This window comes from Ictidomys tridecemlineatus, chromosome 7, assembly GCF_052094955.1.
Source record: "Ictidomys tridecemlineatus isolate mIctTri1 chromosome 7, mIctTri1.hap1, whole genome shotgun sequence".
NCBI classification, from domain to species: Eukaryota; Metazoa; Chordata; class Mammalia; order Rodentia; family Sciuridae; genus Ictidomys; species Ictidomys tridecemlineatus.
In genome coordinates this window covers 60,050,690-60,069,138 of record NC_135483.1, presented here as the reverse complement: position 1 = coordinate 60,069,138, position 18,449 = coordinate 60,050,690, and the positions used below count along the sequence as shown (strand labels likewise).

Here is an 18,449-nt window from a genome sequence, read left to right as displayed (position 1 = left end):
GAAGTTGAACATGCAGAGCAGCATCAATAGATCGGCCTTGATAAGCAAAACCTCCTGCTCTTAGGCCCAGGCATAGGCTCTCTCTCTCTCTGCCACCTAGCCATTCCTTTCATGGCCCAAGCCAGTTCTGGAGAGGCTGCTGATAAAACCCGGCTCCTGTCAACTGACTGAGTCTACTTGGAGTAGGATGCCTCTCAGCGTTGGATGTTTGCTGGCAGGAATTAACACTTCAATCCAAAGTTCTCAAACCATGTTCTTGTTCTCCATATGCGCATCCATGTGTCTTTCTCAATCTTCCAATCTCTTCCAAGTCTCTGACCAGATGGTCAGACTGTTGGCCACTGACTGAGCAGATCCTTCATCAACTGAACAGATCCTTCTGTAAGCCAAGCTTGGGCTTTCTCTTCTTTTAGCCAGTCACATGGGACCCTCTCTTTAAGGCCCTTTATGGAACCAGGGGAGGATCATTGGTGCATCTGTGGCAGGTGACAGGGTCACCTGGGCTATCTATTCCTATAGCTTACTTGTATCCGCTGGCCCTACAGGACTCAATCCTGATGTACCATTTACAATTGCTACTGGGCATGCTTGACTTTATGAACATGTTGAGACCAAAAGAACTCAGCTTATAAGCAGTCAGTTATGGACACATGGGAAACTAGTGTTTACTGCTCAATGGTGCTATCTCTACCAGGGCCCAGTAACTTGTTAGGAGTTGTTTCTCAAAGAGCATAATATACAGTCTGCCTTCTGTATCCATGATTGCATCCACAGATTTAATCGATCATGGATTGAAAATATTGGGAAAATAAGTTGCTAGTACTGAACATGTATAGAATTTTTTCCTTGTCATTATGCCCTACACAATATAGCATAAGAACTGTTTACACAGCATTGACATCATCATATTCTTTATTTTAAATAAGGCAGAGATGATTTATAGTATATGGAGTCAAGGTAGGTGGTGTGCACTTGTAATCCCAGAGATTCAGGCTGAGGCAAGAGGATTGCAAGTTTGAGGCCAGCCTCGGCAACTTAGCAAGACCCTGTCTCAAAATTAATAAGAACTGGGGACGTAGCTCAGTGGCAAAGCACCACTGGGCTCAATCCCCAGTGTAAATAAATAAATTGGGAATGTGTGCATAGATTACATGTGAATACTATGCTTTTTTATGTAAGAGACTCGAACATGCATGGATTTTGGTGACTACAGGGAATGTTGGAACCAGCCGTCCACAGATACTGAGACAAGTGTAATTCTCCCTGTGGATGTCATAGTTTTGTTCCAGAATCTCAAGAGCCTATACTTGCATCTCTTCTAACCTCCTGCCCTTTCAGCATGATAGGGGCTGAAAATCTGATGATCCTAGCAGCAGGGCTGTTTTTTCTGTGACCTGGACCAGAAAACTTTCCTGCTCCAAGCTCCCCATGGAGCTGGGTGAATTCTGTGTCACCTGGCAGAGGAGCTGAAATAGTTCTCCTCTATACGGAAGGCCTTGAACTTAGACCTCTGAGTGGATGGTATTGCTTCCAGATCCCATGCAGCCCTACTAGGTGCCATCCTGCTTTCATGTTTGTGGTAGGAGATACAAGATGCAGTGATTTTTCTTTCTTTCTTTCTTTTTTTTTTAATTAAAGCTAAATTTTATTTATTTGGTACTAGGGATTGAACTCAGGGGAGCTCTACCACCCTGTGGCAGGTGGTTAGAAAAGGTGCAGAGTGGAGTGAGTTCTGGTGGGAGAATCAAAGCACAGGCCCAGTCATTTTCACTTTTTATTTTGAGACAGAGTTTTCATTAAGTTCCTGAGGCTGGCCTTAAACTTGTGATCCTCCTGCCTGAGACTCCCAAGTCGATGGAATTATAGGCATGCACCATACCACCTGCCCTTGCTTTGTCTTGAAGACCTGATGTGATCTGGTTCCTGCTGGGTCCTTGCCTCCTGCTGCTGCTTCCTCAGGCATCATCTTCAGCACACACTGAGCTTCAGACACTGCAACTGGTTGCTGCTTCAGATTCTTTATTCCATCTGGAGCATTTTTCCCCCTGTTCCTGACCGAATGATTAAAGGGTTAGTTTATGAGAAGGGGGAACTGTCATGTATGTCCATGTGCTTGATAATGTTTCAAAACACAAAAGCAAAGATAATATAATTAAAATATAATTATCTGGCTTTCTATCAGCAACTGATAGAAAGCCAGATAAAAATTAGTATGTAATAAATGAAGATATAGTATGCAAAACTAACTTCAATGAGCCTATATGTAGGTTAAAGAAAACAAGAGAGGGAAGATTACCAGAGGGTAAAGTGGGCATGTTAATAAAAGGGTCAGTTTGGTTTATCTTTTTTTTGGTACTGGGGATTGAACTCAGGGGCACTTGACCACTGAGCCATATCCCCAGCCCTATTTTGTATTTATTTAGAGACAGGGTCTCACTAAGTTGCTTTAGTGCCTCATTTTTGCTGATGCTGGCTTTGAACCCAGAATCCTCTTGTCTCAGCCTCGCTAGCTGCTGAGATTACAGGCATGCACCACTGTGCTTGGCTGGTCAGTTTGTTTTGAAGAGATGTGTATGCTCCTTATAATACATCTTCTTCTTTCTCCTTCCTTCCTTCCTTCCTTCCTTCCTTCCTTCCTTCCTTCCTTCCTTCCTTCCTCCCTCCCTCCCTCCCTCCCTCCCTCCCTTCCTCTTCTCCTTCTCCTTCCCTTAAAATGTGTTTGTTTATAAGATCTGTGATTTCAACCTCAGTAATATAAAACTTAACATTTAACATTGTAATATTAAAAAATAATGCACGGATAATCCTAATTTCAAAGCTAGCAAAGAATTACAATTAATGTGTAGCTATTTTTATAAAATAAAGCACAATATTACTAAGGTCTTGAGATTATGACACATCAGTCTAAGATGCAGAGCACAAAACACTGTATTTAAATTTTCCTTTGAATGACCCAACTCTGATTTCTGTGTTACAAAACAAACTTTCACTCAATTGTTTTTAAAATATCTAAATGGGAAAAGTATACCAAAAATCATCAACAAAGACTGATTTTGATTACTCTTGGTTTCTAACCCATTTAGATAAGCATGCCGCTTAGAAATGCTTGTTTGTACAAATTAATCTTAATGTTATTATGTTCTTCAACATAAACATCAGCAAACATATGGAGTTTGAAATAATACAGGAAAAATTCTTGATAACACAGCTTCAGATAGACACAAGGAGCAAGCTTGATGGAAATAACAAGGAAAAACCCTAAACTATAATTAAAGATTTTTTTTAAAAAAATATTTTTGGACAGTTTTGAGTATCAAACCCAGAGCCTTGTACAGAGCTGTATTATAAGGAGCTTAAGTTGTATTATCAGTAGTCCTTGAATAACTGGAGATTTAAATTCATAAGATAAGCAGATAAAGGAATGAGATGCTGGCTAAAAGTGGTAAACAGGAAAATTTATTGTCTTGAGATCCATATATTAGAAAATAATAAAGTTTAGGGCTGGGGATGTGGCTCAAGCGGTAGCGTGCTCGCCTGGCATGCGGGCGGCCCGGGTTCGATCCTCAGCACCACATACCAACAAAGATGTTGTGTCCGCCAAGAACTAAAAAATAAATATTAAAAAATTCTCTCTCTCTCTCTCTCTCTCCTCTCTCACTCCCTCTTTAAAAAAAAATAATAAAGTTTAAAAATTGATGAAATATTTGTTTTCAAAATGTTAAAAGAACACATACCCATTCTCCCATAAATGTACCAGTATATGCCCAGAGTGAATACAAGCTTGGAAAAGCGGGCAGGAGGGAGATTCAAATATGCAGCAGGGCAGAGAAGACAGAGAAGACATCTGGAACAATTAAATTACTGGCCACACAACTCAACATCTATGGCCTCGGTGATGAGTTCTGCCCGAAATTCAAAGAAGTAACACCAATCTATCCATATTTACACATTTATCCTGGATGCCAAAGTATTTGTATTCCCATCTGAACATGGTGGTATTCATGGCTACTAGACTCCGAGTTTTGCCAAATACATGGATGAAAAATGGCATAACCGTGTTTTTATTTGCTTCTTGATGACTAATGATGTTATTGATGTTCATTAGCCATTTTAACTTTATCCATTCATATTTTGCTCATAAACTTTTCAACCTTATTTTGCTTTATAAAATTTTTATATTCTTATTTTGTTAACTTTATGTTTGCAGTCTTTTTTTTTTGGCAGGGAGGAGGTACTAGGGGATCGAACCCAGGGATGATTAAGCACTAAGCCACAACCCTAGTCCCTTTATTTATTTATTTAGGGTTGGGGTATTGATAAATTGCTTAGGGCCTCAACTGGTTGCTGAGGCTGGCTTTGAACTTATGATCTTCTTGCTGACCTCCTGGGTTTCTGGGATTATAGGTGTGTGCCACCTATTCCAACTTTCAATTTTTTATTTATTCTTTTAATAACTACTATTTTTTCTTAACGAATGCTTTCATTTTTTCAACAAAATATATTCTAATAATTTTTCATTGCAGTATCTTTAGCCCTCTGATCCATTTGCAACTCAGTGAAACCCTATCTCTTAAATAAAATAAAAATAGGGCTGAGCATGTGGTTCAGTGGTTGAGTGCCCCCGAGTTCAATCCCCAGTACTCCCTCAAAAAACCAACAAGAAATCCCACAGAAGTTCCACATCTTTTTTTATTTAAATGTTCTCACCTATTGTTGCACATTTATCTTCCAAGTGCATATTACTTTTTAAATATTGATTGAAATTTTTTTTCAACATTTTTTTTTGTTTTGTTTTTGTTTTAGTGAGAGTGAGAATTTTAATATTTATTTTTTAGTATTTGGCAGACACAGCATCTTTGTTTGTATGTGGTGCTGAGGATCGAACCCAGGCCGCACACATGCCAGGCAAGCGGGCTACCGCTTGAGCCACATCCCCAGCCCTTGATTGAAATTTTAATGAATTTGAGGGAGGAATGGATAGTTTTATAATACTGGGTCTTTCTGGTTCCTGGCATGTCTCCATTTTTTCAGGTCTTTTTAGCAAAATTTCAGAATTGTCTTCATAAAGGTCTTTCACACTTCATGTTGGGTGTATAATTCTTTTTTTTTTTTTGAATTTTTTAATATTTATTTTTTAGTTTTTCGTCGGACACAACATCTTTGTTTGTATGTGGTGCTGAGGATAGAACCCGGGCCACACATATGCCAGGCGAGCACGATACCGCTTGAGACACATCCCCAGCCCCGGGTGTATAATTCCACTTGATAAGCACTGAAATATCGTTATTGTGAATGGAGATACCTAAAAAGACATTTATGAACTGGTTATGGGGAAAAGTTCATCAATAAGTACTGTGACAGGAACAAGTCCTGGTGTGCTGTTGCACAATACAGTTTGCAATAATGGACTGTATATTTCAGAAGGCTGGAAGAAGTGACTTTGAATATTTTCACCATAAACAGATGTTCAGTGTTTGAGCAAATTGATCAAACATTATACCATGTATACGTGTACCAAACATGGCATCCCATGTTTAATGTTTTTATGTATTGGCTAAAAAAATGAGTTCAAAAGATTGGTTATTAGCGTGGACTCAATGTTGATTTTGCATATCATAGCCATCTTACAGAGCCTTTTTATTGATTCCAAGAGCTGGTCAATTGATTATTTAAGTTTTCCCTATAGATGGTCAAATTGGCTGAAAGTGTTTTTTCTCTTCCATCCCTAAAATTCATACTTAATTTTTTAGCATTGGCTGTGAGCCTTTGGTTAACATAATCCCAGGGTCTGGGGCGTAAGTAGTTCAGTGATAGAGTACTTGCTGAGTATATTCAAGGCCCTGGGTCTGATCCCAAGCACCACAAAATAAAACAAACAAAAAGCTCTAGGATATACTCCCAGCTGAATAGAGCTCTGTGCCTTGTACTTGTAGAATTTATCCCAGGACTCGGTCCTTTTCAAGCTAGCATCTGTAATGGGCTGAACAAACCTGTATTTCAGAGAGAGAGAAAGAAAGTAAGAAAACAGATATATTTACTAATATTGCATATAGTTTATGATATAGGTTTTAGATATTTTATATTTGCATTATTTCCCAATTATGAACAAACAAACCCAGTAAACCATTATGAATACTCTCACATGTGAGATTTTTATATATAAAATCTTAATAAACTAGTTCAAAGTCCACAGTATTCTCATGAACCTTTTTGGAGATTTGGGAATGGGAAGTGGAACAGAATGGTGAAAAGACTACTAACATCATTTCGGACTCTGTGGTCTATATAAGTTGTATTTAATCTTAAACAGGACACATTCCTTATCTTCAAACTGAAAATCTAACCAGATGTGGTGGTACATGCTAGTAACCCCAGAAACTCAGTCAACCTCATCAATTTAGTAAGATCCTAAGCAACTCAGAGGGACCCTGTCTCAAAATAAAAAATAAAAAAGGGCTTGGGATGTGGCTAAGTGGTAAGTGCCCCTGGGTTCAACCTTCAGTATTAAAAAAAACGACTGGGTTACTGGGGGGCTGGGGATAGCTCAGTGGTAGAGTAATTGCCTAGCATGTGCAAAGCCCTGGGTTCATTTGCCAGCAAAAGAAAGAAAGAAGGAAAGAAAGAAGGAAAGAAAAGGGTTTTTGTTAGAATGAAATGTTAAACTGATGTGAATGTGTCAACTTCTGTATCAATATGAGAAATTACTAAATGACAGTTAAGGTATTTTTAATTTAATTATAAAAGAAAATACAATATGAACACATTAAAATCTCTAAAGCCATGTAAAACCCGAAGGCATTAAAATTTATTAAATGATGCAATAACAACAGAATTCTTTATTTACAATAGCATTATTTAACATCAAATAAGCAAATAGCATCAGCAAAGCAATATTAACTTGCATAAATGTATTTAAAATTTCTCTGAATATATCTACCTTTGCATAAACTGCTCACACTAGAAATACAAACATCAATGCAGGTGAACAAAGTGATGTTCAGAGTCAACTCCGTTTTGAAAATAAACCACAACCTGAAACACTGTAAGCTTTCTCCTGAAGAACCATAGTTAATATATTGCTTAATTTTACCCTTGTATAATCTTTTCATATACACACATCTCAGATGCAACTTTATGAGGAACTGTACAAATAAAACCCACAATGACAAAGGAAAAAAAATGACAGTTAAATGTTTGAAGAAATGTATCATCATCACTATTCAATAACATAAAGATTAAGTGATGATGCACTTATTCAAAAATTGTACACAATTCACTATACAAATATAATACATTGGACAGCTATGTAGGAATATACAAGACTTAAAAACAGATCTAAGGCATTATGCTAGATTTTAGCATTTTGAGGTTCTTGCACATAGCTTTTACCTGTAGTAAGAAACTTAAAAGATTTTGTTTTAGTCTATAAAGAAACACCAGGGAGAAAAATTCTAATTAAAATCGAAGCCACTACAGTAATTTTCTTTTGTGCAGAGAATGCTTTGCTCTTAGGCAGCATACTACCATACAAACACTAGAAAATTTTAAATTCACACCAACAATTAATGGCTTAAGTTGCATTTCAAAATTGATTGTGTATCTTTGGGTTCTGCAAGTGGATCTGTGCCACCCAGTTCATGTGTTAAGCCCATATGAACTCCATTTTTAAACACAGATTAAAAATTGCATTATATAAACTGCAAAAACATTGCTTTCAATTATTACAGGCCATAAGAGATACACGTGGTGGGAGGGGCATTTTAATCTTTGAGTCAAATGAATTCATTGTAGTAAAACAACTCACTTCACTTTTTAAACTTACCACATTACATGAACACTTAAATGGGTTTTACAACCAAGTTAATGTATGTATACTTTTCACATTATGTTTTTCACATTTAGTAATAAGTAAAACACTGATTATTTGTTCTCTTAAACAAAAACCAAGTACTCAATCTAACAAATTTATTGTGTACAGCATGAGAAATACTGATAATGAAGGGAATTGATTTGGCTTTTGCTTCTATAGTGATCAATATGATCAGAGGATTCCTTCACTTATTTCTTCTCCTAATTAGATGTAAAACAAAATCCATTACCTGATCTGAACCTTAAGAGAATTTATAATCTCTTTTCCTTCATGACAGTAATGATCATGAGTTATTCTGAACTACCAGTACCACAGATCTGCAGATTTGTCCAACTTGGATTGATGTTAAAACACAGTGGGCAGATGGATAAAAAATGAAAGATATGGAAGGTATTTTTGGATGGTAAAGTGAAAAAGGACTTAAAATAAATCCGGGTTAAACTCCATTTTCTCTTTTGTGCTGTGTGAAGCTAAAGTCAGATTCTAACTCTCATAGTTCTAAAAATTAACTCAAAACTGATCACACTAAACTGTGCACCATGTGAGCCTCATCACATGGATGAGGTCCTGGAGTTCCGGGCCCACATCTGCTTGCTTTTACCATCACAGCTGGGCAACCCAATGGTTTGGTGGAGAAAAGTAGAGCCTTTTGAGGGGACATATGAACTGGTGGCCACCGAGAAATGCTGTTCCTTGGCCACCTCCCTGTATTGAGATCCCTCTCAAAGTGGAAAAAGGTATTGAAATGCAAATTTCCAGAAGTTTCTTTAGTATGGAGCAACACTTTTAGACTGTCTACTTACCATTTATCTTTGGGTTATATCTCTTTCTATATTTCTGTAATCCGTGCATATAGAGAGAGATATAAATATAAATAGGGGTAGTTTGTACATTTTACACCCTGCCACAAATAAACAATTAATCAAATTTCAAGGAAAAACTTCTCTGTTCCTAAAAAGCCTGGCTAATGAGATATTATAAAATGCTTTGCTTTTTAGACATCAAAAAGATATCATTCTGAAATTTAGTTAAGAAAGTATGTGTATTAGGGGTTGGGGAGAAATAGCTCAAAAAGGTCATCAGTTTCTTGGTATTGCAGTTATCTGAAACTGACACCAATTAATAAAATATTATTCCCCTACCAGAGTGGGCAGAAAAACAACCATAAAAGTGGCCTGCTTAGTAACATGTAGTCTTTCTAAGGTTCATTAAGAAAGAATATAAACATATAAAAATCAAGAATTGGTTCCTACAGCGGCTGCATATCATACAGATTAGATAAATGATTTATGAGCAGAATCACAAGGTTTAGAAAATAAAAAGTCTTAAGTCTACAAATTAGGTCTAATCAAGGCATTGATATCCTTTACAAAACACCTTTAGGAGACATTGCTACGAAGATATCTAATTTAATACTGAAGTACCTCATTTTTTGAGTCAATTCCACAATATGTATACCTCACAAAAATTATACAATTAAAACACTTAAGTTCTCAACTTAAATTATTGCTCGTTTACATATAAATTGGATTTTATGTACCTTACAAAACTTCGGCTTAGTCAGCACTGCTAAAAAACAAAATAAAAAACACATGGCAGAGGTTAAATCTGTCGTGATATCTGCTGTCAATTTCAATACACTAGTTATAGTGTTTTCTCCTGTTTTGGAGGCCAGAGTTGCTGGGGAACAGAATAAACATGCTTCCAAAGCAGGTGTCCTTAGCTTGACTGATGTCAAGTCTTAACTTTGCTCCTCTCCTTGCCAGTAAATGCATTTTTCTGAAATTCAATAGTTAGCAATTGGTAAGTGGCTGGCAAAACATTTCAGGAAATAAAGGGCTTACCTGGTTTCTGTAGCTTATATTATTTTTTAAAAAATGAATGAAAGTAGGGGGAACAGGGGGAGACAAGAGTCAGAACCAGAAGGGGAAGGGGAGATGCTAATTCAAGATGATCAATCTAACGGAAACTTAATTTAGAAATGAAAAATATTTCTTCTCGAGAGAAAAAAATGGAAGAGATACTTGTTAATATTAACAGCCTTCTCACAGGCTTCTTTTCATCTGTTCAATAACTGGAATCCCTTTCCAACATGGTCTTTAGCGCTTTCTGCAAAGATACAACTATGACTTTATAGGTCTTCATTTATTGGGTGTGTCTGCACATATAGCACTGTCCACGGGGTCTGCTTCCGTCCCAAACGCAGGCTTTAGGTTAAAAACAGTTTGATTTGTTTTTAGAATTCTTTTCTTTCCCCCAGATGAAATCTTAATTTTTTTGTACTAGACTGATTAGCCAGGGAAAACAAAGCAAGAAACCAGTGTCTGGAACTGAACAGGAACAGAACAAGAGCATGGTTCTCCTTAAATACATACATTTAAATACATTCATTGGAAACGGTTATGAAATTTGCCTGTCAACATTTACTTTGCAGGAGAGATCTAAGTTGCACTAAGGTGAATGCAGTGAACAGACTGAGTGACTGTCTGGACTCGCGCTTCGGACTGAGACGAGAGGAGGCAGCTCCTCCTGCAGCAGCCGAGTGTCGCTGGGAGCCTGGGCCCAGGCCGTCAGCTCATCGTGCTCTGGGAGAACTGGCGGGCAGGTCAGTTGGGTCAAAACAAAGAGACACAGCTCTCCAGACTGGTAAGTATTTTGAGCAAATGAGCCCGGTCAGCTGAAGAAAGAAGCAACCAGCTACCTTCAAGGTCAGCAGTACTTCTGCAGGAAAACAAGCAAAATCATAAAACATCTTGAGTTTTTAATGAAACACGACAAAAACATCAAAATACTGACTATTCTAAAGGATGCAAATCACAAGGCCACATTTGGGAGAGTACAGGGATTCAAATCTGGACAAGTTTCCCACTGAACAAAGCCTTTCCTTCTTCTGGGGGGAGGAAGTAACAGGGATTGGATCCAGGAAAGTTCAATCAGTGAGCCAAATCCCCAGCTCTTTTAAAAATGTTTTCATTTGAGACAGGGTCTCACTGAGTTGCTTAGGGCCTCACTAAGTTGCTGAGTCTGGCTTTGAATTTGCCATCCTTTTGCCTCAGCCTCTCAAGTCTACACCACCGTGCCTGGATGAATGCAATGTCTCCTGAAGGATGAGGCTTAGCCCAGAGGACCTACTGTGTGGTTTCTTGCAGGAGACAGATGACAAAAGCATCATTAGTCAGTCTCTCCTAAATGACCTCTGTCCGACTACTAATGGTGTATTAGTCCTATTTCATTTCTTTCACCTTCTCAACAACTGATACAACCCAGTTGCTGAATCTTGCTTTTGAGTAGCATCCAATCCAGAAGGGGCTGCTACTTCCTAATCCTTCCTCTGATTCCTCCAGTACAAACCCACTTCCTATGAACTATTTCTCTTCTATAAGATACTTCCCAGGTCTGGTGGGTGTGCTTTCCCTGGCTTCAGCAAGCTAAAAACCTGGGTTTTGGTCCTAGGAGTGTTCCTGCTAGTTTGGTTGCTATATACTGATGATTTGGATGACAGGCTATCAAGGCTGCTGTGAGCAGGAGTTAGCTGTAGGTATTTCCTTGGTTGCTGTGATTATTTCTGTCAATGATTTTCTTTGGCTATTACCCATCTTCCTCCCAGAAGTTTCCACCTATTTGGCAAATACTGAGTACATACTACTGTGTGCCCAATGATGGGACAAGACAGTTCTAGTCACTGCAATCACAAAAATTACTGAATAGGCAAGGCAAATCATCAAATACAAATGTGATCTGAGTTCTCTGAGGGGAAACAGTAGAGTAGATGCTGTGGAAACATGTGGCCACTGCTTCTGGGATTCAGACAGTTAGCAAAGAGCCAGAGAGATTATCTAGGTTTAGTCAGGTGCGATGGTGCATGTTTATGATCCCAACAACTCAGTAGGGCAAGGCAGGGGGATCACAGATTCAAGACCAGCCTGGGTAACTTAGTGAGACCCTTTCTCAAAATAAAAAGGGCTGAAGATATTAACTCGGTGGGAAAGTGACCCTGGGTTCAATTCAGTCCTTAGTAATATGCACGTGCGCGGGCGCGCGCATACACACACACACACACACACACACACACACACACACACACACACACACACACGAGAGAGAGAGAGAGAGAGAGAGAGAGAGAGAGAGAGAGAGAGAGAGAGAGAGAGAGAGAGAAATAGATAGATTGATTTTATATATAACCAGTTGACAGATTTAGTCCCTGACCAGGCACACACTTCTCTTCAGAGCCTAGAAGAACATTTGTAATTATGGTTCTTCTTAGAGAAAAATAGTTAATGTACTTTTATAAGATTAAGCTGAGGATACACATTCCTAGCTTGTATCACTAATATGATTTCATATGAATATACTACATGGTACTGATGAAAATGTTAGAAATCCTTTCAATATTCTAGTAGGTCCAGAAAAAAAATCTAGTAAGATATTTTTATATCTTATTACATTTATAGGGTTTTAATCATTAAGGCAGTATTTTTTCCGTGACTAGCATCAATGGGCAGCTACTGGCCAGAATCAGTTTGGTGAATGACAGCAGCAAGCATGGTATGGATCTCTGGAGTCACACTACCTGGTGTGGCATTCTGGCTACAATGTTGAGGGGGCGGGAAGGGGTCACTAAATCTTCCACATACTTTTTTAGGGGGCACTGAAGATTAAACCCAGGATTTCATGCATATTAGGCAAGTGCTCTGCCACTGAGCTATATCCCCAGCCCTTTTTAAATTGTATTTATTTATATATATTTTGGGGTTGAAGGGATTGAATTCAGGGGCACTTAATCATTGAGCCACATCCCCAGCCCTATTTTGTATTTGATTTAGAGACAGCGTCTCATTGAGTTGCTTAGCGCCTTGCCATTGCTGAGGCTGGCTTTGAACTTGTGATCCTCCTGTCTCAGCCTCCCAAGACACTGGCATTAAGGGTGTGAGACTTTGTGATCAGCTTAAATTTTATTTTGAGACAGGGTCTCACTAAGTTGTTGAGTCTGGCTTTGAACTTGCAATCCTCCTGCCTTCAGACTCTCAAGTCACTAGGATTACAGGTGCAAGCTACCATACTCTGCAAAATTAGGGTTCTTGATTCGTTAATATAAGATCAATTACAATGAGCTTAAGGAAACAACTATTCACAAAAAAGTACTATATGCTAAATGAAATCAGATAATTTATAACCACCTTTAATGTACTGGTTGATAATAAATCTATGCCAATTTTGGTCTACAAAAGATTCATGTCACTTCACTACCATAGTCTTATGCTGTTTCTTACCCGTGATGCATCTCCCTCCTGCTTAATCATATCCATTCCAGGCAGCTGGTTTTGGAAAAGGTTGCCTCCCCTAAGAGCAGGATCATTAACCTGAGGGCAACAAGACATGACAGTGGGACATCCAAAAGAGCACTGGAGAACAACCATCCCCTTATGCTTCCTATTCTTTTCTTAGGAGTATATGAAAAAGCATGATACAAATGGTTTCAAGGCTGGGGATGTAGCTTGGTGGTAAAGCACTTGCCTAACTTGCGCATCACTACTGGGCTCCATCCCTACTGGGGATAAAAAAAAGGACTTCATCGCTATACCTATTCTCCCATGTATACATTTTGAGGAGAGTATAGAGAAACATAAAAATAAGTACTTGCAATACACTTGCTGCTTTTGAAATTAAATTTGATCTGCATTCCGTACAGAAATAAAACAGACAATACTGGAAACATTTTCATGCCATTCACTCTTTTAACTGGTTCATATTAGACCAATGACTCATATTCGAGACTGTGAAAGTCATCTGAGATGCAATCTCCTGACATCTTTGTCACTTAGGCAAGTTAGTAATTAGCAAGAGCAAGTGTGAATACCCAAAACAGCGCTGGATTTTGTAAAATTACCCTAACAAAGCCAACAATTTGTTAGGAGGTGTGTGTGTGTGTGTGTGTGTGTGTGTGTGTGTATTTCCTTTTGGGGGACAGGTGAACACCAGGGATTGAACCCAGGGGCACTCTACCACTGAGCCACATCCCCAGCCCTTTTTCTTTTTAATTTTGAGATAAGGTCTCACTAAGTTGCTCAAGGCTTTGCTAAATTGCTAAAGCTGGCCTCAAACCTGCCTCAGCCTCTGGAGCTGCTGGGATTATAGGTATACGTGATCACCATGCCCAGCAGCATCTGTATATACACACAAAAATGATTTTATCAGAAGACACTGCAGTTGTGTTTCTTGGCCTGCAAATTAACCCTGATATTCAAAAAGTTTAAAATTTTTTTTATTTTTAACAGATTTTTAAATTATAGCATTCATTATAGTTATACACAGCAGCTGCATTTATTTTGACTAAATCATACATGGTTGAGTTTAATTTATTCCCTTTCAATCGTCATTACCTTCTTTTCCCTTCCACCCTCCCTCCCAATATTCCCCTTCTTCTACTCCACTGATCTTCCTTTCACTCACTTATTTATTTTTGATTGGTGCTTTTTACATATACATAAAGGTGGAATTTGCGGTGCTATCTTTATATATTCACATAACACACACAGTTTTGTTAAATTCATTCCATAATTCTTCTCCTTTCCTGTCTCTCCTCTCTTTGAATCTCTTTCTACTCTACTAATCTTCCTTATATCTTTAGGATATCCAGTCTCCCCACTTTCCCCCAAAAGGTTTTAAATCCATGCAAAAGTTATGAATAACATACAGCTTTCTTAAATTACAAAGGGCTTTCAATTTCCTTATGCACCACCTTACATATTTATTAATCATTATTTTATAGACTAAAACACTTGAGGAGTTGTAACATTTTTGGAAAATTTCACAAAATTGTGGTTTACTAACATCAGAATTCAATAGACCTAATCAGTCAGGCATGGTATTACATGCCTATAATCCCAGTTATTCAGAAGCTGAGATAGCAGAAATGCAAGTTTGAGGCTAGCCTGGGCAACTGAGTGAGACCTTGTCTTAAGATAAAAAATAAAAAGGGCTGAGGATGCAGCTCCATGTGGAAGGCCAATCTGCAGCATCACATTAAGAAAAAAACAACAATAAAAAACAAGATTGAAATTCATGGGGCCGATAACGACTTATTGCTTGTGTTCTTTAAAGTACCTATGCCTCAATTTTTCCACATATGAAATAAAATTCAGGGTCCTTGCCACAATTTTACTTTGAATGAACCCACTGAGGATCAGCAGCAGAATGACTAACATTTTGGGCCATTTAAAAACAAGATATTTTGAGGCTGGGGTTGTGGCTCAGTGGTTGAGCACTTGCCTCACATGCATGAGGCACCAGGTTCGATCCTCAGAGCCACATTAAAATAAATAAAAGGTATTGTGTCCATCTACAACTTATATATATATATATATATCACACATATGTATTAAAATATATATTAAAAAACTAAGATATTCTGTAAATGCCATGATAAAATGATTATTTTTGAGTTCTGGGTTGGCAATTTACTATACCAAATGCTTTGAGTCTCTTTGCCACCTGGTGTATTCTTTGGGACGGAAATACTTAATACCAAATGAAATTATTAAAATAAACTGACTCTCTTCCAAAAATCATGGCACCCACGTTCCAATGATGAAAAGGAACACTTCTTGGATTATCTGTGATAGCCTCCCTGCATGAATGAAGTACTATTTTAAGCTAACTGGGTGTCAGGTAGTTTGTCCCTTGCTTTTCATTTGGTATTTACATTAAGAAAAACGTCAGTTCTTAAACTACAAGCCCAAAATAAAGCAATGTAAAATGCAGACTCAACATTCAATCTTTAGAGATTCATTTTAGATATAGCTAAATTCCTCAAATGAAAAAAAATGTAAATGATGTGAAGGTTAACAAATATTTTTTAAAAAATTCTTCAGCAGTCAGGAATCCTTTCAAGTTTATTTTGTTCTTAATATTTTTGTTAATCTCACTAATAGGTGAAAACAGGGTGAAAAAACAGTCTTCAAAATAAATGTGGGAATTGAAGGAAGATGTTAAGGACGTGGAAAGACACAGTTAATGCAAAATTAGACAAAAGCTATCATCAGAGGACACCAGGCTGCTTGGTGTTTCATGTTTACCTGCTCGGGACCCATGGAGGACAGCCCCGACGTAGGCACGGAGGTCACTGAGGTCATGCTGATCTGTCCTGTCATCTGGTTCATGTTGTTTATGCCACCCGTGTTGGTTGCCATGGATACGTTGATGTTCATATTGTTATTGTACATGCTGGTGTTTGCTTGCTGTCCGAAGTGTGGTGGGGACTGTTGTGAAAACATGCTAGAACACAGAGGGAAGATGCAATAAAATGTTAGAGCCCAATGGCAGACAGAAGCAGGCAGTTTTGAGAACTTGTTGCTAGGGCTTTTACTTTGAGTGAATAACTAAACTGCATGAATCCAGGGAGGACAGCCATCAGGTGATGGGATGGATGAGGCCTAATCAGCAGGGGAAGTGCTGCAGGAACCACCCAGCAATTCTTGAAGTGTGTTCCCCACTTTCCGGCTGCATCAGAAGAGCTTTCCATTTTGCTTTTGTAACATGACTGAAAAAGGGTGGCTTTATGTTACTGCCTTTCCACAGCAGTCTCTATGATAAATTAGTGGGGTGATACCTGCTTAAAGTTTTTGCTTTTACTTGAAAAGAAGAGGTATTTTGCTAAGCTTTTGCAAATTTTGGGTGACTTCTGCCCTGAGATGAATAAACTGGCTTACTTAGCGATTTACTTGAGCAAATAAGTTAAAAAAAAAAAATACAGAAACGAGGAAGGTAGTCTATAGAAAGTTTCCTTGGTGACCATTATCTCAAAAAGACACAGAAACTTGGCATTACCTGTTCCCGCCCATGTTCCCCTGCGCCCATCCGTTCATGTCTGCCGGGGCCTGATAGGCTGGGTTGGCCTGAGACTGCTGCATCATAGGGCTCTGGGTATGTGCCATTCGGGGAGACATTAGAGGACTCTGGGGAGTTGTAGCCCCAGTAAAGCCTGGATCAGGTTGCTGACTTATTCCTTAAAAAACAAAACAAAAATTCAAAAGCGACCATTAGTTTTATGATAAAGCCTGGGGGAAAAAAGAACATTCCAAATTAAATATACATAGAAAATTACCTTCAAATACATGAGCATGTGCTGGTTAATTACTTACATTTGAAAAAGATTTTGAGCTGAGTTAAATGCAAGACTTAAAAAAAAAAAAATCTCCACACTCTGATTCTCTACAGTAGGTGGTGTGTGTGTGGGTGGGCCTAGAAGCCATACTAACAAACAAGTTCCGGGTGAGATAAAATATTACTCTTGCCTCAAACCCTCTCCAAATCAACAATGGGTTAATTATATATATATATATCCATCTTTGACCTGAATGTCAAAGTCTTTAATATTTAAAAAAATTTAGTGGATTTAATAGTACTTTAATCCACTACATCAGGATTATTTAGGTTTACAATGGATTAAAGTTCAGCTATAAGAAAAGTTAACACATGAATAATTTTTTATTAACAAGTCATTCCATGATAAGATGGATGCTTTTGAAAAACAACTATTGATGTTTAGCTTACTTTGTCCTTCAAAAGGACTCTGATACTTCAGTGCTATCCAAGATTAATGATAAAAGAAAATATTCAACATATGATACTTGCTTAGTTTTGAGGCAAATGGAGTCTACCCTTAAAGGAAAGAAAGAATTTTTATGCAGACTTCTAAATTATCAAAAAGAAAATTGAGGGGCTGGGGATATAGCTCAGTTAGTAGAGGGCTTGCCTTGCATGCACAAAGCCCTGGGTTAAATCCCCAGCACCACAGAAACAAAAACAAAAGGAAATTGAGCCAGGTGTGGTGCAGCATACTCCTATAATCCCAGTGGCTCAGAAGGCTGAGTTCATGAGTTCAAAGCCAGCCTCTGCAACTTAGTGAGGCTGTAAGTAACTCAGCAAGATCCCGTCTCTAAATAAAATATAAAAAAAGGGCTGGGGATGCAGCTCAGTGGCTAAGCACTCGTGGGTTCAATCCCTGGTATGAAGGAAAAAAAAAAAAAAAAGGAAATAGAGCAAACAAAGCAGAGGGGGGAGAAAGGAAGCAACTTTGTAGAATATTTCAGGGATGGTATTAAGTAAATTTTTGCTTAAGATTTGTGAAACATACATGCTTAATATTTAAATTAGCTATAAAAAGTTTAAGCTTTTGCTGGAAAAAAGCTGCACATTATGTTTGTTTCTTTAAAGTAATAGGAGACTTGAATTTAGTCACAAAGACTTAATACTTGTTTTTATAGATAATTCAGGCAAGGGTAGGAAAAATAATTTTGATTGTTAATGTAAGCACTTTAGGTTCATTAATAATTCAACTATTAATTATACATGACATGCACACAAATATTAATGTTTATGATATTATACTCTTGGAATCTCATCTCTTAAGACTGACATTAAATAACAAATCAATAGGAAAGAAAACTAACAAGTCTCCCATTGTGGTTTCTACACAGCACTTTCTAAGAATTATCTATTCATTAAAGATCTGGTATAATCATTAGTCTTCATTCTTCAAAAGTTATAGAATATTTATTGTATATAAATTTATGTC

General features: G+C 37.9%; 1 protein-coding gene across 15 annotated transcripts in view; it reads right to left on the bottom strand.

Annotated features, from left to right (window-relative positions):
* Positions 1-6,778: 6,778 nt before the first annotated feature.
* Ncoa2 (nuclear receptor coactivator 2) overlaps positions 6,779-18,449 on the bottom strand; it is a 259,997-nt gene continuing 248,326 nt past the window's right edge. For 14 of the 15 annotated variants that reach the window (XM_078017044.1, XM_078017042.1, XM_078017041.1 and 11 more), the window contains 4 exons: positions 16,700-16,877; positions 15,949-16,147; positions 13,144-13,233; positions 6,779-10,591 (listed from right to left, as the gene is read on the bottom strand). In XM_078017044.1, the coding sequence (XP_077873170.1) occupies positions 10,580-10,591; positions 13,144-13,233; positions 15,949-16,147; positions 16,700-16,877 (479 nt within the window). In that variant the 3' untranslated portion in view covers positions 6,779-10,579. The remainder of the gene's footprint in view (positions 10,592-13,143; positions 13,234-15,948; positions 16,148-16,699; positions 16,878-18,449) is intronic. The other variant, XM_078017051.1, reaches the window with a different exon arrangement.